General features: G+C 37.7%; 1 protein-coding gene across 44 annotated transcripts in view; it reads right to left on the bottom strand.

The window, feature by feature from the left end:
* The window catches only part of NEB (nebulin), a 222981-nt gene that overhangs the window by 140254 nt on the left and 56983 nt on the right, over positions 1-25744 (bottom strand). For all 44 annotated transcript variants that reach the window (XM_035304905.3, XM_078327751.1, XM_078327755.1 and 41 more), the window contains 20 exons: positions 24461-24772; positions 24150-24356; positions 22042-22146; positions 21240-21347; positions 19395-19706; positions 18047-18253; positions 16127-16231; positions 14915-15022; positions 13174-13485; positions 12418-12624; positions 11833-11937; positions 11575-11682; positions 10548-10859; positions 9063-9269; positions 5996-6100; positions 4906-5013; positions 3104-3415; positions 2766-2972; positions 2219-2323; positions 976-1083 (listed from right to left, as the gene is read on the bottom strand). In XM_035304905.3, the coding sequence (XP_035160796.3) occupies positions 976-1083; positions 2219-2323; positions 2766-2972; positions 3104-3415; positions 4906-5013; positions 5996-6100; positions 9063-9269; positions 10548-10859; positions 11575-11682; positions 11833-11937; positions 12418-12624; positions 13174-13485; positions 14915-15022; positions 16127-16231; positions 18047-18253; positions 19395-19706; positions 21240-21347; positions 22042-22146; positions 24150-24356; positions 24461-24772 (3660 nt within the window). The remainder of the gene's footprint in view (positions 1-975; positions 1084-2218; positions 2324-2765; positions 2973-3103; positions 3416-4905; positions 5014-5995; positions 6101-9062; positions 9270-10547; positions 10860-11574; positions 11683-11832; positions 11938-12417; positions 12625-13173; positions 13486-14914; positions 15023-16126; positions 16232-18046; positions 18254-19394; positions 19707-21239; positions 21348-22041; positions 22147-24149; positions 24357-24460; positions 24773-25744) is intronic.

The following is a 25744-nucleotide window of genomic DNA, read 5'->3' as shown; positions in this document are numbered from 1 at the left end:
TTAATTTTCCAACATTTCTGGAGTGCCAGAAATTAATGGAATTAAATAAAATCTTCCCTTATATTCTTAGAATTTATTCTCAGATTCCATCTTCAGGCACTTTCTTTCTCCACTCTGTACTTCAATCTGCATATTAACCAAATCACTGTTTTCTTTTAACGATTTTGATTAAGAGGTCCTGCTTTCCTATGAAATCCTGGTAATTTATTCTCTGTAACTAAGACCTTCTGAATTTTTGCGGCTAAGTTTTGGTATTAACAAAATGATATTCAAGCTAAATGCAGAATATCTAAGTAAAATGCTTGTAAAAATTAATTAATCAATAGAGATTATATCTAGTTTTTCACAAGATTTGCTGCCATTTATAATCATACTGGAATCTACCTTTGGGAGAGTGAGTCTATGAAATTTAGACCAGATTTTCAGCAGAAAGAAGAGTTAAGTAAGCCCTTGGCACCTTAAACATAAATTTCTGGACCTTTTTGGATTTTTTTATATCCCAAGGTAATTTATTACAATTAGGTAAGTGCAAAATGGACTAAATTGAAATAATCGACAGCCTATTTTCAAATTTGTGCATATAAAATCTATCAGCATCAGTTTGTTGAGGTTGATTTATTATCTGGCACTTTGAATTTGTCTAAAATAGACAAGTAGAAAACAGGAAAATTATTATATTTTCAGGCAAAGTAGGGAAAACCTACAATCTCTGGGTCCTTTGTAATATCCCCAAGTAAAGCATCTTATTCTAGTACATCTTAGAGGTCTTCTGGCCCAACCTCTATTCAGGAATCCCCTTTTGACATATGAACAGTAAAAAAGAAGAGTGAACTCTGGATAAACAAAGAGGGTAGGAGAAAATGAAGGAAGCATTATATTTTGAAAGGTAAAGCCTATCCATAAAAATAGTTACCAACATTAAGCTACCTGATTCAGAAAACAATATATCCTTCTAGAAGTCAAACTAGTACTCACATCACTAGCGATGTCTCTTGAAGCTTTAGCTAGCTGTACAGAAATCGCATCAACTGGGAGATCATAGCCTTTCTTCAAAGCTTCTTCCCATCCAAGTTTATAGAGTTTCTGAAAATTAAAGATATTCTTCAGCATTATTCTGTCTATATAAAGAATCCCAATAGATTATTAGGGGGAAAGTTTACCTACAGAATGAATATCAGATCGAACACCATCTACCTTACCTTGAAAGATAGGGATAAATAAAACGAGCTGTTTCAAGGAATAGAAAAAGCACTGACTCAGCATCATATGACCCGGCTTTAATCTTTTTGGCTGTGAGAATCCTGGTGGTATATATATTTTATCACAGCCTCTGCTGCTCAGAAACAATATGGTCATATCAGGCATAGCAGGTACCTTTCTCACTGCTGTTAAGTAAAGCCTGGGCTTACTATTTTGTAGATAGATATTAAGATAATTGCTAATGAAAAGAAAAACAGGTCATGACATTTTAATTAGCTAAGTGATAAAAGCAATAAATGGTGAAATGCCTTTTATAAATTGCAATAATTTAGTTGTAATCTTTCTGAGTTGACTTTACTGATTGAACGGATGTATGTGTGTTAAAACTGGGTAATAATAAAAATAGCTCATAATTATCCAGTACTTTCCATGGGCCAGGCACTGTGTTGAGGGTCTCACATGGAATATCCCATTTAGTCCTTATGGTAATCCAATGTCATAGGCACCTTTATGGTCCCAATTTTAGGGATGAGGAAAGTGAGATTTAGAGAGGTAACTGAATTACTCAGTATCATACAACTCAAAAATGGCAAAGCCAAAACTCTTACCAAGTTGGTTTGATGCAATTTTTATTTTATTCATGTATTTATTTATTAGAGACAGGGTCTCCCAATGTTGCCCCAACTGGATTCAAACTCCTGGGCTCAAGGGATCCTCCTGCCTCAGCTTCTGAGTAGCTGGGAGTACAGCTGCATGTCATTGCACCTGGCTGTTTGATTTCCTACTTGGTACCAAGCACAACGAGCACAGAGATGAACAGGCACAGAACCTTCCTCCATGAAGCATATAGTGGTGGCTGACGCCTTTGCTCTTAACCACTCTATTTTGCACTATCCTGGGCTAATCACTTCCAAATTTTCATCGTGTCAACATTTAAATCAGTATTTACTATTACATTATTTTATAAGTTCCACAAGTTTCAATACAAAAATTAAAAGTAATTTTTATGTAGCTTTACCTGACTATACATTGTTTGATTCTGCTTGGCTTGTAAAATATCTGGTGTATCAGGCATCACATGAATCTTGGTCTTATCTTTATTCCAATCAACGGTGTATAAATGCTAGGATGTAGGGGAAAAAGATATGAAATTTGAATAACTGTTTGAGACAAGAAGGAAAGAAAAATATATATTTATATAGTAGTACTTGAATGCACTCAATTTGAAGTAGCAAATAATAACTAAGGTAGCATATAATTCAGAAAAATCCCTAAAAACAAACTCAGATTTTAAAAAATAATCTGTTAATTATTTTCAATTCTCTACAATGGATTGAAAGTATTCAAGATATAATAATTTAAAACATACATAATTTCTAACACAATTGAAGGTCGAGAGAAGAAAAAAGTAAAGGTGGGCAGAAGAAGAAGGTGTAGAGGAATGATCTGGAATGGTTTGCCACAGCCTAGGAGTGATGGACCTGAATTAGATTTCTCCAAACAAGAACAAGATCCTGCTATTCTTTCCTCACATGGGAGCTGTGGAGGGCCACTGTTGCCTCTACCTTGTTCATGGTATGTGCATTCTGCTTGGCGAGTACCATGTCCATGGAATCAGTCAGTTTCTTAAACTGGAAGTTGCTCGGGTGCTGGCGGTATTTCTGATCGCTGGCATATTCAGTTGCTTTCTTGGCCTTCTCCACTTCCAGGGAACCTGCTGGACTCCAGCCAAGCCCTTTGTACCATTCATTGTAGTCTTGCTTATATTCATTCTGTAAAGGAGATAAGTAAATTCTACTTTATCTTATCCATTTAGATACAAAAGCATGGCATGTAAACAGATTGTGATCTCCCTTCCCATTCTAGGATTCCAAACCATCACCGAAGTAGAAGAGAGGCTTACATCACTCTGTATGCGATTCATATTCCTCGACAGCTCAATGTTCATTGCATCTGGAAGGAGGATGTACTTGTGAATCAGGTGCTTGTAGTTAGTGTTGGTGATGTTGGCTTGGGCATCCTTGGCAGCCGTGACACTGAGCATGTCAGCAGGCGTGTGGTAGCTGGTCTTTGTGTTCTCATAGTTTTTTTTGTACTCCCGATCAGATTGCATCTTAGCCACTTGCATGGAATGGACTAATTTGGGATCATCCTCAAGACTGCGGAAACCAACCATTTTCCCCTTTCCTTTTTCATAATTGTACTTGTATTTATACTGTGAAGAAAATAGGAGTTTTTACACAGAGCAATTCCTTTGACTCAAAATCAGTCTAGTGTCAATATGCTGTATTTCATTAAAATTATATTTGTATAGAGCTCTACAGTTCAAAAACAAAAAATTTTCACATTTATTGATGTAACTTAATACAACTTTCCCTTGATGGTAAGGTTCTTATTACTGCCCTCATTTTATAGATGAATAAGCTGAGACCCAGAGAGCTGAGCAACCTGCTGAGGCCACTGAGAATTAGAACCCAGATCTTGTGATGATGCATCATACTGACTTACATATGTAATTTCCTGTTAGTGCTAAGAGGACTTTAGTAGGTAATAACACAAAGTTTGAAAAAGCAAAAAACAGAAAATTTCTCTTAGTGTTGTCCTAAGAAATCATCCTGTCAGTCATTTACTGGTGAGAATAGGTTCAATTATGAGACACACTGTGTAATTTTTGAATAGCTTTATATTTGTGGAGCTCCTTTTCCTTTAAGACTCTCTAAACTGCTATAATGGGGAAGAAACTGTACTATTTATCATCCCAACTTTCTTCTACAGAGGGGAGATCTTGATCCATGAAGAGCTTCTTTTTCTGCCTATCTCCTTGTGGGGTTGAGTGTGCAACTTGATGGCAGAAGCTAGTAGAGCCAAATTACTCCAGTATAATAGAGGGGAGAAGAATTTGGAGTTCTCAGGATAATAAGAGAGAGTGGGATGGGCTGGATAGGTAGGGAAGATGAAGAACAGAGATGGAAGAGGAGAGAAAGTAAAACTGCTGGGTGATCAAGTGACGAGTGTTCTGAAATGTGCTCCTCCCAGGACCTCCAAGTCACTAAATGCTCCCTGTGAGTGGATTTCTTGTGGAAACAACCAAATGAAAGAACTGAGTTTCATATAGGTGGCATGTTATACCAGTGATGTGCTGGTACACCTGCTTTTTGCTGGGGGCGGGGGGAAGCCTCACTTTGTAGTGTTTGCCAGTTTCTGTCGTGTAAATATACCCATCATAGCCAATATCAAGCTACCAATGGTTTAACAACTGGTTTGCAGAAATTCCTGATTATTTACTCATCAGCTATCATGAGCCCAAATGATCAGCACCCTTGCATACATGAGCATCCTGTTAGGAAGTCAGATCTGAAGAAGCAGGAGGCAAGAACAACACAAGCCTTTCACCAAGAAAGTTTAGTAGATGACTTTGAATTTCTACAAGCCATAGCCTTGGTGACAGATTCAAAGTAAGTTTACCTAGATTTCATAAGTCAGGGAGCTGACATCTGAAATCATCTGTGAGGGTCGTAATGTGGTTAGCTTGGTGTTTTTTCAGAAATATCAGAGAAAACACAAAAGCAAGGTTAAGAAGCATTCACAGACAGTGAGATCCACTGCTTTTCATACTGTGTCCACTCAGTGTCTCCAGAACTCAGCCCTTATTGTTTGGGTTCCTTAGAAACCCCGAGCCAGGTGACCGCTTTCCTTTGTACTTACATCACTTGCAATATCTCTTGACGCCTTGGCAGCTTTGATAGGAATTGCATCAGGCCTGAGATCGTAGCCTTTCTTTCTAGACTCTTCCAAGGAAAGTTTGTAGAGTTTCTGTAAAGAGAGGTGAAGGGAAGAGTTTTCTTCTAAATATGAAAGCCTGGATTTATTTTAGAAGAATAAACTAGCACTGTGGTGTCTTTTTTTGTTTTGAGCAGAATGCTTCATTGGTGGGTCAGTGGCTGAATGTTCCTACGAGTAACATATCTGTGTTTGAAGAAAAATCTGTAACAAACTCAAACATATTTTCAAGAAACTACCAGAAAAAGTAAAAGTTACTGGTCTCTAATAAGTTGTAAATATACTTTAAAAATATGAAAATCCCAAAGATTCTCATTGATGCAAATAAGAGTTAAAAGAAGACTACAAAACAGCCATGTTCTTCTATCAAAAGAAAACTTCAGTTTCATAATCAACACTTTTATTTGTATAATAATGTGGAAATCTATATTTTTTTTAAAAAGAGGTCAGCTATTCTACATCTCTGTGGAATTCAAACAAAGATAAAAAAATGGGTAGGATTAGAGGATTTTCTAGCAACTATGATTAGGACAAAAAAGGAAATGAAATAAACATCAGTGCATTTTCTAAAAAGTGTTGCACATTCCTTGTTTTGGGGTTTGCCCCAAATTTTTCAAAATGTTTTTCTTCCCTTTCCATTTAACCCCTTCTTTAGAACATCTCAAAAGTTCAATGGAAAGGCTCTTTAAGAACGAAATCCTAGGACTCTCATTTCCTTTTTCTCTTCTCCTGGCCCCTGAGCCTCTCTTCTTTCTACCAAATCTCTCAATTTAATGAGTGCCTGCCCCTAGGACACCACCACCCTTCAAATTTTTAACTGCTTGGCCCAACCCCATCGACAGCCCTACTCCAACACCACGAAGTAAGATTAGGAAGAGAAACAGTCTCATGTGTGGATTTCCACCATTATTTTTTGAACGTTCACTCTTATAATTGAGAGAGATGTTAGTTCATTTGTTCTTCCTGGTTCAAATCTGCTGGAGAGAAAGATGAAAACAGGGGGAACTATACTTACATCACTCATATTAATTGCATTTGCCTTTGCCAAAATAATCTGGGGGATATCAGGCATGATGTGGACTTTGGTTTTATCAGCCTCCCATGCTTGTTTGTAGAGATGCTAGGAAAAAAACAGTGTAAATTAGTGTTTAAAATCTTAAAAGAAGCTCACTTAGTACATACATATCATTGTACATATATAGCAATATCTCACTAAGTATTTATTTATTTATTTGAGACAGGGTCTTGTGCTGTCACCCAGGCTGGAGTGCAGTGGCACAGTTATGGCTCACCGCAACCTCCACTTCCCAGGCTCAAACAATCCACCCTCCCACCTCAGCCTCCTGAGTAAGTGGGACTACAGGCATGTACTACCAAGCCTGGCTGATTTTTATATTTTTCATAGAGATGGGTTTTTGCTATGTTGCCCAGGCTGGTTTCAAACTCCTGAGCTCAAGCGATCCACCTGCCTCAGCTCCCCAAAGTGCTAGTATTACAGGTGGGAGCCACTATACCTGGCCCAAAAAATTTTAATGAAAGAGTTCCTTGTTAAAATGATACAGCAAAGAGGATATAAGATGGAAAGTAAAAATGCTTTTTCCCCTCATCTTACAGCATGGAGATAGCTTTTGCCTCCTAAAATTTTCTGTGCATATTAAAAAACACATATGATCCCTTTAAAATATAAATGAAGCCATGTTCTACATCTTGCCTTTTAATTTAATAATATAGGTTAGATATCTTTGAAACTTCTTACAATAATTTGCTTCACTCATTTAGAGATCTACATAATATTTCATTAGGAGGTATAATCTAATTGATTTAATAAGTTAGTTCTCTGTTGATGAATATTTAATTTATGGTCTCTAGCCTTTTTCTACTACAAGCAATGTCATGATCCTTGTGGTGGACATGGAGATATGCCACCAATATACCCATTCAAGAAAGGACCTGATGCCCCAGCTTTCGGCAAACAGTCTGTAGTCATCAGCTGTCTCACTCAAGAGCATGCCCTTCCCGGATAACCACATCCAACAACTCATTGAAGTGGAGGTACAAAGATCTAGCCACTTCAGTTCAGTGCATGTCTCTACTGACAGAGACACTTGAGAGCCCTCTGTGGGACTGGCCAAGACTTTGTTATACCAGCATCACTGTTCAGCTTCTCCACCTGCCTCATCCTTTCCTCCCAAGGACTAGAATCCCTAAAAAGTACTCTGTACCTCAATTTTCATCTCAGCATCTCCTTTCAAAAGCCCTAAAATGCAAAACATAGTCTTGTGAATATGTATGTCTATGTATCTCTGCACACATATATAGGGATTTCTACAGGGTAATGATACCTGAATTTTTAATTTTTACAAACATTAACAAATTGCCCATTAAATGTTTACTTTAACAGAAACTCCCTTACAGATCCTGTGTGTAATACAGCTTTCTAATTTTTGCAAATGCAATAGATGAAAAATGTTATCTCTTTGTTTTAGCCAGTCTTAATTAAAATAAGAATAACATTCTTTTGGACTAGAGGTTGGCCAATTTTTTCTGTATAGACAGAAATTCGTTAAATTTCAGGCTTTATGGGCTGCACAATCTCTGTCATTAGCTCCTCAACTCTGTTGTTGTAGTTCAAAAGCAACCAGAGACCATATGCAAATAAATAGCTGTGGTTGTGTCATTATAAAACTTAATTTACAAATACAGTTGTTTTCTGAACCTTGTTTTAGACCAGCACTATACAACAGAACTTTCTGCAATGATGGAAATATTCTGCATAATCCAATGTGGTAGAATCTAGCCACATAAGTCTACTGAGTACTTGACATGTAGCTAATGTGAATGAGAATCTGAATTAATAATATTATTTAATTAATATAAATATAAATCAACATATGTGGCTAGTAGTAACAGTACTGGACAGTGACATGCTAGTGGAAATAGCAGTGCCTAGTTATCAGAATCCCTGTTCTAGTCCAGACCCCGCTGTTGACCTGCTGTGTACCCTCTGGGGAGGTGCTCTGCTTCTCTGGCTGTTCTTTTCTTGATTTTGCAATGAATCTGCAATTCAACCTGATGATCACCAAGATGTCTCTCAGTACCAGTACATGCTGGTTATACGATTCTCATCTTGGCATCATTATCCTGAAATGTTAATCACTAACACTAAAAATATCTATATCCTCATGATAGTTTAGATTCTGAATCGTAGAAGAGGCACAGAGATTTGTGCCTTGTCTTTTAGGCAGGTCTCTTTCAAGGAGGTTGATCTGCACAAATCTTTCAATTATCTGAAGACTCTAGGGGGTTTACTCCATGACTTAGCATAATATAGCTTTATCTTTCTAGCACAACTAGGGCTATTACTTTCTGCAGCTGTTTCATGTTTAGATCTAAATAATATTTTCTCTATTATGCTAATCAAAGGCATTTCTGATTTTGATCCACCAGTGCTGCTGCAGTTATTTTATTACTTTTAACTTCAAAAACAAATGTTCAAGGTTGATTGTACTTGTTGGTCTTGATCTCTTATTGCGAATCAATGTAAAAATAGAGCAAGCCTTTTCTAAAAGCTGGAATAATTAATGAACCAAGGAAATACTGATGTAGAACAACTGCCTTCAAGATTGCCCAGAGAAGGTCCTGGTTTGAAATGCTGCTACATCCTCCATTAATCTTGGAAGTTTCTTTGATCCCATCAAAGCAGTAAGGAAGCTGGGGTTGGGAGGGTTGGTTTGCAACAAAAGCTGTCACCAGGGTGACATGAATGTCATGAATGATTCAGTGTCATGAATGTCTATTCAACCTCACCTGATACAAACAGGACTCATTTTCAGCGGTACAGCAAAAGAAAGAGTCCCTATTTAATTATGTCAATGAGATAGGATGGTTCATTGAAATATGAAGACCACTCGTTAGAAATAATTCCCATCTTTTTTTTTTTTTACTCCAAGACCATTTTTCTAGGTAAATTAACCACAAGTATAATGCCCTATAACTGTATTAGCAAAACCTTTGGATTAAATATAAGTTACACCTGGATTCTCTCTGATGCATATGAAACACTGCATTATTGAAAGACTTACTTCGTTCATAATTTTTGCATTATTCTGGGCCAAAACCATGTTCATTGAGTCCATCAATGTGGAATACTTCAAAGTGTCTGGGTGCTGGCGGTACTTCTTTTCACTAATAATCTCCATGGCTTTCTTGTTTTTCTCTGCTTCCAGGGAGCCCAGAGGGAGCCATCCAATGCCCTTCATGAAGTCAGCATAGTCAGCCTTGTACTGATTCTGCAAAAGAGGAAAAATTAAATCATGAAACTTCTCAAGGATCCCAAGTGTGTGCTTAATATTCTGTAACTTCCACTTCATTTGTAACTTTTCTGTAAGTTTTCCACTTCAATATTTGGTGGAATATTGGTATTCAACCAATAGCATGTTGAATTTCAACCATTTCCTCCCTAAGCTTTTATCTTTTTTTATATTTCCCTGCATGATAAATTAAAAATAAGCAGAAATATCTTTGTGACTTGGTTTTTCCAATGTCTTCATAAAGAAAAAGTACTAAGGAAAAACCACATAGCTTCATCTGCCAGGTGACTGTTATTTCCTTGAGAAAGGTGACAATGCTGACCTTTCTTACAAAAATTCCCAAGTCCCCTGGGTTAACAGATGACCATGGAAACCCCATGTTTCTCTTATGCCGTCTTTGATCACCCACCACTGTTACAACTCCCTCAGGTATGCCAGAAACTTTCCTGGTACTTTGTGTAAATCTCATTTTCTTGCCCCTCAGCTCTGACATCTCTCTCTAAAACTGTATCATGGTTGCTCTCATTTGGACACTATGTAAAGACTTAGCTTTGTCTTAAATGAAGAGTTTTAGAGCCACTCTAAAATTAGATAGTGAGGCACTGGTGAGGGAAGGGAGGAAACTCTTTTTGTTCCCTGGCAATTGATAGCTCAGCCTTCACATTCCCAAAGAGAAATGTAGGTTTGGTGGGGTCTGCTTTGGGTTTGTAACTTAATTCACCTCTCCAACAATCAAATAGCCTCTTTACCTAAATTCTTGGCTCTATACTGCCTTTCTTACATTTATTACCAAAACTGCCTCAGCTGTCACCTCCTCAAAATTTCATCAGTAAGATCTGCAAAGTTAGAAGCAGTGGAATGAAAGCCGGTTGACGGATTGGGGAGGGGGCCTGAGCTATCAGGTTATCTGATTTCTTTTCCTTTCACTCCTCTATTAAAAGCCTAATATGCTTTTGACCATCTTTGCTAGACATATGTCCTTCACTACATTCTTTGTGAAACAAAGTTCCATTTGCTGTTGTGGAATTCAGAATCCAACAATGTTCACAGCAACAACAGTAGAAAAGACTTTAGTTTCTAGAATTGATCTCCTTTTGCTAAAAGACATGAATTCAATCTAAGGTAACAAATGAAACACTCTGTGGGAAATTGCAGAAGAATTTCTTTCAGGATTTTCAAAATGTTATTACTTATGGTCATTCATGGTTGCTTATTATCCAGAGTAAATGCTCTGCAAATGTTGTGGCTTTCACATACATCACTTTGAATCTGCATCATATTTTTGGCCAGTTCAAAGTTCATGGCATCAGGAAGCATGTTGTAGGTATGGATCACGTTTCTGTAGTTGGCGTTGGTGGCTACTTCCTGAGACTTCTTGGCTGCCACCACACTGAGCATGTCCACCGGGGTGTGGAAGGAGGTCTTAGATTTCTCGTATGCCTTCTTGTATTCCCGGTCTGACTGCATCTTGGCCACTTGCATGAAGTGCACCAGCTTGGGGTCATCTTCCAGGCTCCGGAAGCCAATGTGTTTCCCTTTGGCTTGTTCATAGGCTTGTTTGTATTTGTACTGTGGACAGAGAAGAAAGTGTGGCAATGAAAACGGTGAAAGAAAGAGAACAAAGTACCATTCGCTAGGGGACATTAGCTTTGTCTTAGGTGAAGGGTTTTAGAGCTACTCTAAAATTAGACAGGGAGGCACTTGTAAGGGGCAGGGAGCAAACTATTTTACTTCAATTTTTTTTTCCCCAGACTTGAGTTCATGGAAAGAAAATAACCTCAGAGTTATACGAAGAGATCTGAAAATAAATTGCTTTAGAAAGATTTAGAAAGCAGATTTCCCCACTCATCTGTCTGAACAACAAAAAAGGCTGCAGGCATGAATTTTCATGGTTCATCTTTAAATTCAGGAGAGAGCCTGGCCATGAGCCTCCTGGATAAAACATGTAGATTGCATCTTTACATTTGCTTAGAATTATCTGTAAATAATTTGAATAGACTCTAAAAGCTACTTATTTTAACAAGACTCAGTCACTATGTATATTAATTAATGAACAGATTATTAGAGGGCTTATTTTAACAAGACTCAGTCACTATTTATATTAATTAATGAACGGATTATTAGAGGGTGCTAGGATGGGGTGAAGGGAGGTGTCTTGTATGTCACACGGGATGGCATTCCCACCAACCCTGAGTAAAGCTGACCACAGCTCCTACATGCACACAAGATTGGCACATTTGTTCTTACTTGCTCAACCCCAAAAAGGTCCAGTGGAAGCACTTACATCACTGGCAATGTCTCTAGAGGCTCTTGCAGCCTTAATTGCAATGGCATCAGGCCTTAGATCATATCCTTTCTTCTTTTCTTCTTCCCAGCCAGCTTTGTACAGTTTCTAAACAATAAAATAGAAAAACAACAGCATCTTGTTATTGGGGTTAGAATAGAGGTCCTGACTACAAAGAGGTTGGCATGTAGAAGACAGACATAAGTATAAGTTCCCTTTACCCTTCTCCCCAGCTTTTGCTGTCATTAGTCTACTTACATCACTCATGGTGATTTGGTTTATTCTGGAGAGTAAAATATCTGGTGTGTCAGGCATGACATGAATGGTGGTCTTGTCCTTGTTCCATTTCTCAGTGTAGAGCCTCTGCAATGAGAAAGTCAGGTGCATGATTTTACAGCAGGACAAGTTTACCTCAATGCTAGCAAGAGAAAGAGATTTGCATTTCCATGGTAGAAGAGGTTAAATGTGGTATTAGAAAAATGGATGAAATAACAAAAAGATGGGCTGAGTAAACTAAATATACAATGAGAAAAAAACATTATTGAATAAGGGAACCCTTTACCACCAAAGCATTAAATACCATCTTGCCTCCTCCGCACAACTAGGTAGAGTTTTGTGGTTCTGTCACATCCATAACATGCTATTGGGAGACGACCTGAGGGGGGGTCACTATGAAAGAGAACACTCTCAACATGATGGAAGCAACAGAGTCCTCCTCCTACCAACACCTCCAAGATGAACAGAAAGATAGAAACACTGAAGGAGATGATGGGGGCACTTCCAGGCTCAATGGCATGAGCACCATGAGGGTTCCCTGGGCGAGGCTAGCAGGTGAGTCCTTACCTTGTCCATGTTCAGTTTGTTACTCTTGTTAAGTGCCTGTTCCATTGTGTCCATGGCGTACGTGAACTTTAGCTTCTCGGGGTGCTGGCGATACTTCTTCTCACTAAGAATCTCTCCTGCTTTCTTTGCCTTCTCCACCTCCAGGGACTCTATGGGGACCCAACCGATCCCTTTCATCCAATTGGTGAAGTCAGATTTGTACAGATTCTTTACAATGAAAAAAAAAAACACTTTTCATTTCAGAAAGAGTCAGGGCTTGGGTTTCTTTGGCTACATGATTTACTTACAATCAAAAAGAAAAAGGGAAGATGGGTAGGGGGAAAAATCTGCTTTTTACTTCCTACAGTCTTTCAGAAGAAATTAGTTATAAAAGTGATTGCATTCATGGTGGTTTTGAACAGGAAATCCTGACCCAGCAATTCCTTTAAAAAGGTAACTTTCTTGAGGAAAAGAAAAATTAACAGAATTTTGCCCTGGAAGGAAAATTATATAACACCTATTTGAGCCTCCTAATTTTTCATAGACAACATCATATGTTTGGGCCTAACACCAATATTTTAATTACATACGTATGCATATATAAAAAACTAACAACAAAGCTACGTATAGTTCAAATGAGTGAAATCCTAAAACTCCCAGTTCTGGAAGGGATCCTTAATTACAGTGAGTATGGCCAGGTTTGGGATGGAGTAAGTGGTTCCTATTTTCCCCTCCCACCCATTAGAAATGGATGACAACTTGATAACCAGTACATACATCACTCTGAATCTGCATGGCATTCCTGGAGTGCTCCACATTCAAGGCGTCAGGCAGGAGAGTGTAGTTGTGGTATGACTGTCTGTAGTTGGCATTAGTAGCAACCTCCTGAGATTTCTTTGCAGCTGTCACACTGACCATATCCAGAGGTGTGTGGTACTTGGTCTTGCTGGCTTCATAGCCCTTTTTGTACTCACGATCGGACTGCATTTTGGCCACATTCATGTAGTGAACCAGTTTAGGATCATCCTGAAGGCTGAGAAATCCAATTTGCTTGCCTTTGGCTTTCTCGTAGGCCTCCTTATATTTGCACTATTTGAAAACAAAGGACAAACAAAAGTTGGATAGCATAGCAGTTTGATATAAACTGAATTTATTCAACAAATTAAGCAGAAGCTAAATTCAGTCTGAATCTAGGTAACATCTAAGTTTTTTTTTCATATTTTAAAATAAACAATTAGCAAAATATTTTTAATGGCTCATCTTGAGACCTGCTCTAGAGGGATCATTAAGAATGGAATAATGGAATAGTTTATATTTATATTCTTCATAAGTAGATTATTTGAATATACTCAAAGTTTCCTGAGAAGTTTGCTTATTAAGCATTTGATGTACACTTTTATTTATTTTTTTGAGACAGGGTCTTGCTCTGTCCCCCAGGCTAGAGTGCAATGATGTGCACTCATGACTCCCTGCGGCCTCCAACTCCTGGACTCAAGGGGTCTTCCCTCCTCAGCTCCCCAAAGTGCTATGATTAGATGTGTGAGCCACCATGTCTGGCTAATGTATGCTTTTTTATCATACTTCCATTATTAATTTGTATTAACTTAAAAAGTATTTGCATAATTATGAGTAAATTTCAGCCCTAATACAAATTAGTGTATTAATCTTGAAATTAATGTGTTTTTGCTCTATCAAGGCATTTATTATGCCAATTAATATAGGAATATAACTTAATTTATATAAAAAATTAAAATCCTGTTATGTAATTAACTAAAAGTAATTAACTAAAATCCTGTTACATAATCCATGGAACTAGAAATATGGAAAACTACAAAGAATTAGCAAAATATTTTTTCTGGTTTTCCATGTTTCTATTTCCACGGATTTTTTTCTTTGTGGAAATTATAAAATTAAAACATTGTATTTTAAAATAATACTTGGAGACTTTTCTAATTTAGTGATATTTTAATATATCACGACTTTCTTTTGACAAAATCAAAATGAAAGTGTTTTTTAAGTTCCTAATGATACTAATGAAAATTTCAAATACTTCACAGTTTAAAAAAAAGAATTTTCTTCATTGTAACAACTTTATTAAGCTTTCAAATACGTGAAAAATACTTTAAGTGAAGTAATATAAACAATGTAATTGGCAATTAGGATTTTAGAACATATTTTTATATTATCATTTCTTTACTTGATTGCTTATGTAGTTGATACAGTCTTACATGTCACATATATACATTTTTTTTTTCTTTTTTAGAGACAGGATCTCACTTGGTCACCCAAGCTGGAGTGTAGTGGTACAATTACAGCTCACTGCAGCCTTAAACTTCTGGGTTCAAGAGATTCTCCCATCTCAGTCTCTCAGATAGTTGGGACTATAGGTACACAGCACCACACCTGGCTAATTTGTTTATATTTCTATAGACACAGGATCTTGCTATGTTGCCCGGGCTGGTCTTGAACTCCTGAAGTCTTCTAGATAGAAAGTTTCCTACTTTTAAATTAGACTTACATCACTAGCAATATTCCTTGAACTTTTTGCAGCAACAATTGGGATGGCATCTGGTCTCAAATCATAGCCCTTGGCAAGAGTTTTCTTCCAATCTGCTTTATAATAAGCCTTCAAAAAAGTAGAGGTTATTTGATTATTTGACAACATTAAAAGAGGAATGAAACAGAATGCCAAAATATTTCTTCTAAAACATGTCATAATAGATCCATTTCTATTAAGACAGTCTACGAAGTTAGGACGATTTGTCTTTTACATATATATTAGATTTTATTTCAAAGGATTAGTAAACTGTTTACACAGTATAATCTCAACTGATCAAAAAATGTATATTTTTCATAACAATGCAACAGAAAGGTAATGCTTTGACTGTTGGATAACAGAGGTTTTCATTTATTTTTCATAATTTTCTATATTTTCCAACTTTTCTATAATATATAATACTTTTGGGAAAAATTTTCTTGCAATGAAGTATTTCAAGCTTATAGAAAGATATGAACACTAAAACTAAAAGTCCAGATGTAGTACAACTCAGCTTTGATTGATCTTACTGCTTAAATATTACTTATAAAATTAGAAAAAAATGTAAATGAACCAAAAGCATAGGAATGTATAGGTGGGGATGAAACGAAGCAAAAAACATTGGAAAGAATGACTAAGCCATCTTTTAAGAAATTAACAATTTTATCCAAGTTTGATTATATTTTTAAATTAGGATTCATCAATATCTTTTTTTAAAAAAAGGAGACAATTCATAATAGTGGATTTAAACATTACCACCAATTAGGTGTCTAGATTACTCAAGAGAGAGGCCAGTTATATACAAAAAAAGAGTTTGTGAAGAAAACGAAACTTTTCTGGATGTTTTCATAAGTAATTAAAAGTTGTAGAAAGCAATATTTTCCATACTACAGACTAGGCACTCTTGCATTTTCTAATCTTGTCTATCTCATGTTCCATTTTTTAAAAAAATTGGACACAATGTACTTGAATGACTTTACAACCCACTAATGAGTCACAGCCCCCAGTTTGGAAAAGTCTGTATTAGGCAAAATTGTATTGTGGCCCCAGGCTCATGCTGTATGGTTAAGGGTTTAACGTGGAGGCTCAGTGTTCACACTCAATTTCCCCTCTACAATTCTCAGGGCAAGATTTACGAAGAACCAGAAAGGAGAGGCTTGTGTAGGCAATATTAGCACTGGGCCAAATACTCACCTCACTCATGTTGAGGGCGTTGACCTTGGCTTGAATAAACTGAGGCAATTCAGGGTCAATAGTGTACTTGTGCTTCAGTTTCTCTCCCTCCACCTTATAGTTCAACTAAAAGCAAAAGAGGCAGCATACACATATCATTAGCTCACATCATGTAAGTTTCATCCAGCACAGACGCCTTTGAAAAGGAAGGCTATCATTGTGTTTTCCATTTACAAAACACATGCCTACTCTGTCATAAGGGAGGGGACCCTGGTAGATGCAATTATGTTCTCATTCTACCAGTATTTACTGGGCAGCACTGTGGGCCAGGCAGGATGGTACATTCTGTGTTTAAAGAGATGAGGAAGGCATATCTGTCCTTGTTGGAGCTTATTGTCCAACGAAAGGGACAGACAAAAAAACAGGTAAACTACAAACTACTGCTAGAATTTGTGATGTGTGGTCAATGGAGTAATTGTAGCAAAGAAACAAGGATGGTCAGTAAAGCCAACCTGCAGAGGTAATATTTACGCTCAAACTTGGAGACGGGGCAGAGGAAGAGCATTCGGGACCTGAGGCTGGAAATGGCCTGGCCACCTTGAGGAACTGAAAGCAGTCTAAGTCATGGGGCTGGAACGTGGCTGGGTAGAGATGTGGTGGAGCGGTATTAGACAGGAGGTGCAGAAGGGTCACAGAGAAGAGGGTCTTTTCAGTGAAGTTGATGAGTTTAGATTTCACTTCACATTCGAGAAGTTTCTAAGAGGTTTTACACATGAAAGGGGCATGGTTGGATTCGTGTTTTAAGACAGGCTTTTGTGGTTGTTTGAGACCCCAGGCAGGGAGTCAAGATAACAGGTTATTACAGTTGTCCACATGAGCCATACGGAAGGTGGAAGTAGGGTTGGTGGCCGTTGGGAGCAGGCTGGTTGAGAGCTATTTAGGAAGCTGACTCAGCAGATGCACTGGATGTGGGAGTTCACACGGGGAAGTGTTAACAGTCACTGCCAAGTTTCCAGCTTGAGTAACGAGGTAGATGTTGATGGCATTTGTTGTGATGGGGAAGAATTTATATAGTGAGTGTACAGTTTGCCTAGCTAACTGGAAAAACACCACGAGAAGCGACATCTCGCTCAGTACAAAATAAATCAAAGAATTTATACCATGTATTACCCCTAAAATAGAATTAACCCTTAGACATCTGTGATAATGTGGGGGCAGAAGCTAAAATCCACAGATACTCAAATCCAAGGCAAGGAAAGCATTCCCCACCTTCCAAAATCTGGGGCTAAAAATACAATAAGTCTTTCTTTCTTTGCTTTTTACTTACCCCTCTCTTGCTGGTGGAGGCATTTTAACAGAACTCTAAAATTAACAAGTCATGTGAGGCCCTGAGCATTGTAATTAGCTTCTGACAGAAAGAATAAGAGTCCATATAGATGTGGTCTCAGAATGAGATCCCAGATGACTGCAAATAAACTGCTTATCTCCTCCCCAGAGGCCTCATTCTAAGATTGCCTCTCAGAACGTAGAGCTATTATGCGAGGGGATTAGGATATTATGTCTCTTCCCTTTATGGCTAGGTAGAACTATTGCAATTAAAGCAATAAATAGCTTCTTTTGCAATTCAGACAGAGCCACAGGTAATAATAGTAATAATGTCATTTCATATGTATAATATATATCTGCTTATGAATAGCACAGGCTCTCTACATTTGGAAAACAAAGCAAATTTGATATAGCCCTTCATTTTCACCTCCCTGTTTTTCCCATGTTCAAGACCCCAGTTGCTTCAGAAGTCAGCCCTTTCTCTCGTACCTATGAAAGCAGTTTATTTGCTAACATAGATGTATCCTCACCCATTGAATTATGAAGGATGATGGAGCGTCTCAGACACACGGGGTTATTTATGGACAAATCCTTTTGAAAGGAAACCTAACTCACATCACTTAGCTGCTTTGTGTTCTGCTGAGCCAACACCATGCCCATGGAATCAGGCACACTTGTAAATTTGATGGTATCTGGGTGCTGTCGATACTTCCTCTCATTTAATGCATCGCCTGCTTTCTTGGCCTTCTCAACCTCCAGGGAACCAATAGGGATCCATCCGATGCCTTTGAAGAAGCTGTTATACTCGTCTTTATACACATTCTGTAAAAGGGTAAGCTCATATGAGACGATACCCTGGAGAATATTCAAGGGATGTTTCTGGGATCTGCAACTCTCTAGCCAAGGGAAAGGAACAGCAACTCTTCAGCATGCTCATGTCTGACTGTCACAGAGCTTATCTGGAGGGTGGTAATAAGAAGCAGCTGCTCTGTTGTTACAGTGCATTACACAACACAGAAGGGAATCTAAGTCACATATTTTTATGGGTACTGCTAAAAAATTTTTTTGTCATTTTTGACAATAAATTGGTACTTTCCACGATGGTTGTTTGTCTTAAAGCAGGTTTTTTCAAGTCTCTTACTCTATTATGAAGCCTGATAAAATGGAGAGAAATGACCATGATTCAGAATGCATTATGCAACACAGAAGGGAATCTAGGTCTCTATGGGTACTGCTAGAAAATATTTTGTCACTTCTGACAATAAATTGGGCTTTCCTTCTGATTTCACTGATGACTCCAAAACTAAATTACATCCATACTGTCCACCTAGACTATGCTTGAGCTCATCTGGGAAGTAATATTTTCATCCAGTGACAAGAAATATGTAACACTTCTTCCCTTTACAGAGGACAATTCTAACAGAAATCTGGCTCCTGCAGAAGGAAGCACCCTGATTGTTAAACACCTCTCTGCGCAGCTCTCCATGAATCGTGTTCCAAGCACAAAGCATTCCTGGTTCATTTTAGATGACTCATAGATTTACATGGAAGACATTGTGACCTTGCGTTAATAAAGAAAAAAAAATAAAACCCCACCTTTCCCAAATTCAGGAAGGATAGAAAATTCTTCTATATTGCATTTTATGTCTATCACCATTGCAGCCAACCCATCAGGAATGCCCATCTTTTCTTGCTGAGTATCAAAGTGGCTCTCATAGTTAGTGGAATATACTTTTATCTTTCATTCATAAGTTATTAAAGACAACATTAATGATTTTGATACAAGCATAGAAAGCAGGCAAAAACAGCTTGTCTACTATGCCTTTAGTAGTCTTTCAGTAACAGTTGTTTATTCTAAAATGAATTTTTCAAATGTCTTACTGTAGTATGAGGTCTAATAAAAGAGAGAAATGATCATCCTTTAAGTGCAAACATCTCTGGGTCTGTTGTTACACATACTTACATCACTCTGAATTTGATTGACATTCCTCGTATGCTCAAGACTCATGGCGTCTGGTAGGTACGTGTAATGATGCAATGGCTGTTTGTAGTTGACATTGGTGGCGACATCCTGGGCCATCTTTGCAGCTGTGATGCTAACCATGTCCCCAGGGGTATGGTAGCTGGTTTTGGTGTTCTCATAGTTCTTCTTGTATTCACGATCGGACTGCAACTTTGCTACATTCATATAGTGGACGAGCTTGGGATCATCCTGGAGGCTTCTGAAACCCACATGTTTTCCCTTTGCCTTCTCATAAGCTTCCTTGTATTTATACTGTGAAGGCAGAATTGGGTTAGCAAAGTCCTAGGCATTGATAACATTAATGCTACAATTACATTCACATAGAAAGACACTCAGAACATTGTGACTTTCTCAAGAGTGTACAAAAAATACAAACCACAACCCCCTCCAAAAAGTTCAGTGAAAACATGTATTGGAGTTTCAAATGAATGTCATGATACATTTGAGATGAGTTTATTTTCTTTGCGACGACTCCTAGATGGTTTGCATGTGGAATTTTATTTAAAACAAACTGAATTTTCACACTTAATATGAACGTGATACATTCTAAGATAACAGTAGTATCTCTTGGTTTCATATGGATGTGAATGTTTTCAATTTAATATGTTCTTTTACATCACAAATATGCGTCCCAGCTGAAAGACAGCTGGGCCTTCACCAACTTCTTTTATCAGCAGCTGCTTTCCAAGCTCACTGCTGAAACAGCTGCAAATGAATTAAGGAGCCATAGTAAGGACAGGACCTGCTGTGGGGTTTTCCCATCAATAAAAACCTAAAGGACAAAGTTCTGCTGTCCACTGTCTTTTGCTGCCGTAAGCAGCAATGGGATATAGATTGAGCAATCCTGTAACAGGTCAAAACCTCAATTGTTATGCAAGACAATTCAAATCCACTTAAACCCTGCAGACTTTCAGCTCCTGCAATTTAAGCCTTAATTCATAAACGAGAGTTTAGCAGGCAAAAGGAGTGAAGTAATTTCTAGGCATGTGAAAAAGCACTGTGCAGTTGCTAAAAATAAATAAAGTTGTACCATAGACTTTCACTCCCTTCTTACACTAGAAATGTATTTCATAGTGTCGTGCACTGTGTGCAGATCTTTGAGAAAGACGTTTTCAGTACCATTCCTCCAAGGAAAGCAGTAGCGTTGTTACACCCCTATCTCCTACGTGGTCTGTACAGCTGGTTGGTTTCTTCTCTTTTCTCAAATCAAGATTCTAGCCCCTGCGATAGCATGTAACAGTGAACTCTGCAGGGCATGCATGCTTTCTAAAAATTTTGTTTTTCAAAGATGGAAAGGAGTAGAAGTGTATACTTTTTCTGGTACAGATGAAATAGACATCAATTTACATAAACCAAAATTATATCCTAAAAAATAGACTTTTTCCCCTTTGGTTTATAAAAATCTGTACATTTTATATAACATTTTTTCAATGTTTTTAATACAATTATAATGCAGGCAGTCATTTGAATTTAACATGGTAATACAGTCAGGATGTTCCCACTGAAAATAAATGTGGGCTGTCAGAGAAATGTCAGTGAAGGTAATTTGGGCTGTGAATCAAAGGAGAAAGCCACTGTCAGATTTATGACAGCTCTGCCAAGTGGGGTCAACTGAAAAGAACCACAAAAATATTTCTAAAAGCGACAGGTTTTCCAAACAATATTTTGAGAATTTAAATGCCATTAATTTGACATATTTCTTTCAATGAAGTATCAATTTAAACAAGCATTTGGTTACTTTTTAAAAAGGCAAACATCCAAATTTCACCTGAAATTTTTACTCACATCACTGGCAATGTTTCTCGATGCCTTGGCTGCAGTGATGGGAATAGCGTCACCCAGCACATTGTTGCCCTTGGCTATTAAGTCATGCCAATCCCGTTTATAACAGACCTGGACAGAAAAGCAAACAGGATGTCAGCATCTGCAAATGCATCAGCTTAAGTGATTCCTCAACTGCTGGGATTGTTTTGTTCTTTTCCAGACAGAAGTTAAAGGAATCCTCCATAGCACATACTGCTTTAGGAAATCACACTGGCAAAGCGTCACACTTTGTGTGTAGCATGAGATCATTGGACTCTGCACTAATTATTGACCTACATCTGGTTTTGACACATATTGAAGAGAGGAATATTGAAAGAGTGGATCCAGAGAAAATGAACAAGGTTTTGGAAACCATGGTATGTGAGGACACAATGAAGTTGTTCATTCTCACGAAAGGAAGGTCAAGAGAAGACCTGGTGGTCAGCTTTCAAATTAGGATTGTTATTTTAAAAAGAATCTCATTTATTCTTCTGTTTCTGGAGGATAATAACCTCCCCCACATGCAAAACTAGGAAAACTAAGTAGAAGTTTTAGGCGAATAGATGCTGGGCTCTACATAAAGAAGAATGTTACGTCCTTTAAAGTTGTCCTACACTTGAAAAGGTCAACTGAAGAGGTAAAGGATCATCCTTATGGGATATCTTCCAAGGGGGGATTTGTGGGAAATTGACCTAAATAAATAGTCAAGGCACCATCCTACTCTTAAAGTCTATGATTTTATTGTCAGGTCTGAATTTCACATCTCAGCGAAGATCCTACTTACGTCACTTATATTGTAAGCATTGCACTTGGCCTGGAGAAACTGAGGAAGGTCAGGACTCATAGTGTACTTATGTTTCACATCTTCTCCTTTAGCTTTGTATAAGATCTGCAATAAGATGCATTTCACAGAGTGCAAAAAGGAAATTCTATTAACTGCTTGCTTTAAACAGTTATTTTTAGCACAATCACCCATGATTTTCTACTGTTAAAAATCATCAAAGGCATTTTTCTATTTTTTTTAAACAAAACAAGCATCTTATTATCTTAATACCAACAACTCTGTGTGTTAAAATAGAAAGAGAAAAAATTCTTAAGAAAATACAAATTGTTCACTGCCAGAGGTGAATGGAAAGGTAAAATTCAACCATGAAATCCTAGCAAGAATAATAAATTCACCAAAGCCAAACAAATTTATTCTTTGCCTGTGAGTTAATAGCTCTCACATTTTTGTTGTTTTTTTATCCCTAGAGAGAAAATAGTAGTTAGAATAAATCTTTCACTTCTGCTAAAAACTTTCCAAATTATAATTGTATCAATAAAAGCATACAATAATTTCCTCATAATGTAGAGGTGCTTGTACATGAATCTAGCATACTCAAAAGGCTCACTATTTCATATTTACCCTATGTTGTTATATATAAAGAATTGCATATACTTTTCACTGAAAGGTGTCAAAATATGTGATGCAGAAATCTTACTGCATCCTCCTCCTTATCAGACGTATCCTTATTTCCCTGGCATGCCTATGTGGAGCATGACAAGTAAACTGGTACACATGCAGCCTAGATAAAATCTGACGTGGCCAATAGCTAAATTCATCCCCAAACACTAAATAATTTCTTCTAGGACCCAAAGAGTTACCTCTAAGTCCTCACTGCCTTTAAGAACAATATCTAAGCAATCACAGATTCATGAATTCAACCTTCTACACAGCTCCTTCTCTGCCATTGCTACTGCCTTAGCTTCATTCCAATTAAGAATTCCTTGGATTTCAGTGACAGCCTTCTAATTCATCTTGCCTCCAGTCTCTCCTCTTTCCAAAGTCTCCACACTTGGTCCAGCATTGTCTTTTAAAATACAAGACTGATAATGGGACTCCACAGATTGAACACATTCAACATCTCTTTTTTATCTACCACATAATATTCAGACTCTAAAAATTAGTACATGAGCCCCTTACTAATCAGGTTACAATTCTGAGCCTTTTGCATCTATCCTGTTTCATTCCTTGTCTACTGCTATTATATTGTTCCTTTTGCCAGGAATGCTCGCTTCTCTCACTTGCCTGGGAAACTCAGGTAGGCAGTTACCCTTGTACAAGGCACTTCCCTTGCTCTCAACATTTTCCTCTCCTGCAGCATTTGTCTTTCTGGATGACAGTGCCCTGTTTGTAGCCATGTCTTTGTCTTATGCTCTTGTGAATTTCTATATCCCATGAATCCTCATCTATGTCGTCTTTTTGCCATCAGCAGGTACTACAGTGCCTGGCACACAGATGTTCAAAGAGCATTCATTAAACAAATTAACGAATGAATGCTTTTGATCTTCTATAAACCAGACTTTTCTTTAGAAACTTTGACTTTAGCCACAGCATAGACGCTGCTCATGCACAGGCAGGCAAACAATACTCGTCTCAATCAGACGTAAGTTAAAAAGTCTATGATAATTGTGTATGCTGAATTCTTAGGAGCAAAGTCCCATATTCATATGTATTACTTCTCTGTATTAATGTTTTATATATGAAAAGAAAATGTGAGAAACTTAATATAGAATCAAATACAACAAATCTGCCAAAATAAAGTGTCTGGGATTTAAGCTTAAATTCTGTGTATGTTTATGTGCATGTGTCTGTATGTGGAGTTCTAGAATAGAATTTTTCCACCATGTCACAATATTTCAAAGATTTAAAAGGAAGATAAAAAGCAAGAGAGAATAAAATGTTAGTGCCCAAACTAAACATAACTGTAATTTTAAAAAAAATTAAATAAGCAAAATAATAAATTTAAAATGGAAAGATATTGCCCAGAAGAATAAAAATATTGGGCTGCTGTTGACTTTTCTAAAAAGCTTCCTCCATATCCTCTGTCCTCTCTGTTTTGTTGCACTCACATCACTGACTTGCTTCGTGTTCTGTTTTGCCTGGACCATAACCGGGGAGTCCACGATGCTGGTAAATTTGAGGGTGTCTGGATGTTGCCTGTACTTCTTTTCATTCAGAGCATCACCGGCCTTTTTAACTTTTTCGATGTCAAGACTCCCAATAGGAATCCAGCCAATGCCTTTCATCCAGTTGTTGTAGTCTTCCTTGTAGACGTTCTAGAGCAATGAAGAAAAGAGGAGTGAGGGCCCAGGCCAGGGTTCTTTTCATGGCAGACCCTGAACCTACAGGTGGGTTTTCTTGAGGAGTAAATGACACTTACATCACTCTGTATCTGCATCATGTTCTTAGACAGCTCCAGGTCCATGGCGTCAGGCAAGTACGTGTAATGATGGAGAGAATGCTTATAGTTGACATCGCTGACCACATCCTGAGCTTTCTTAGCTGCCACGATGTTGAACATATCATGGGGCGTGTTGTATTTGGTCTTTGTCTTCTCATAGTCTTTTTTATACTCCCGATCTGACTGTATCTTGGCCACATTCATATAATGAACCAGTTTAGGATCATCTTGAAGACTTTGGAAGCCGACCATTTTCCCTTTAGCTTTTTCATAGTCTTTTTTGTACTGAACCTATTGTAAACAAAGGTGGGCATAATAAAAATGCAGCTTTGAAGGTATTACTAAACAATGAGGTCATGATTTGAAGTAATTGAGCTTCTCTGAAATTCCTGTACTTCAATAACCGAACAATTAGTAATTCACTTGTATATGCTTTGAAATGTATATGCTTAAAATAAAAATGTTATGTATTGTAGAACCCACTTGATTGTCTGTAGCTGTTTCCAAGAGAGGTTGAGATGGGGACATTACCATAATTTGTATCAGTAACAAAATAAATCTCTATAGTCTCTCTTTGCATTTAGACATTGGTAAAGAAACATGAAAAGATATAGATTTCACAATCTCTATCAATTTTATTGTGTTACTAGAGTGCAAGTAGCAGGATATTTGATTAGTTTTAGCATTTTTTTTGTAGTAGCAGTAGGATGTTAATATTAATAACAGAATTTTAGTAAGTCCTTGGATATTCAAAGTGAGACCCAGAGCCACGAGTAGGTAGACACTAACTACCTACTCCTACAGGTAGGCTCTGGATAACATAGTGAGGGGGACTGAGCTTTCTTGGGGAGATGTGGAGGGCACTGTGAGAGACTAAGAAGCAGAGACATGAGGGAAGGTTTGTGGTATGTTGGGGCAGGGGTGGCTGAAAGCCACAGAGAAAGGCAGTCAGTAAGAAATTCTGGGTGGGACAGGGGCATTTCAGGATGAGGACATTTGTTATTCAATCATCACATATTCACACTGCAGTGATGGAAACCTAATTTCAAACAATCAGTAAAGTGGTGTTTGGGACTCTAGGAAGTCAAATGGAAGGGGCTGTGTTTCATTTCTGGGTCATACAGAGCAGCAAGAGGAGACCCATAGGAAGATAGCCCAGGTGAGCTCAAGCCATCCAGGAGCCAGAGGTAAGCAGAGAAATAAAAATCTCAGAGATGCCACAGAAATCTTGGGGAGGGGGATTCCACTTCCTATAGAATAACA

This window comes from Callithrix jacchus, chromosome 6, assembly GCF_049354715.1.
Source record: "Callithrix jacchus isolate 240 chromosome 6, calJac240_pri, whole genome shotgun sequence".
Taxonomy (NCBI): domain Eukaryota; kingdom Metazoa; phylum Chordata; class Mammalia; order Primates; family Cebidae; genus Callithrix; species Callithrix jacchus.
This window is presented reverse-complemented; position numbering and strand designations above follow the sequence as displayed.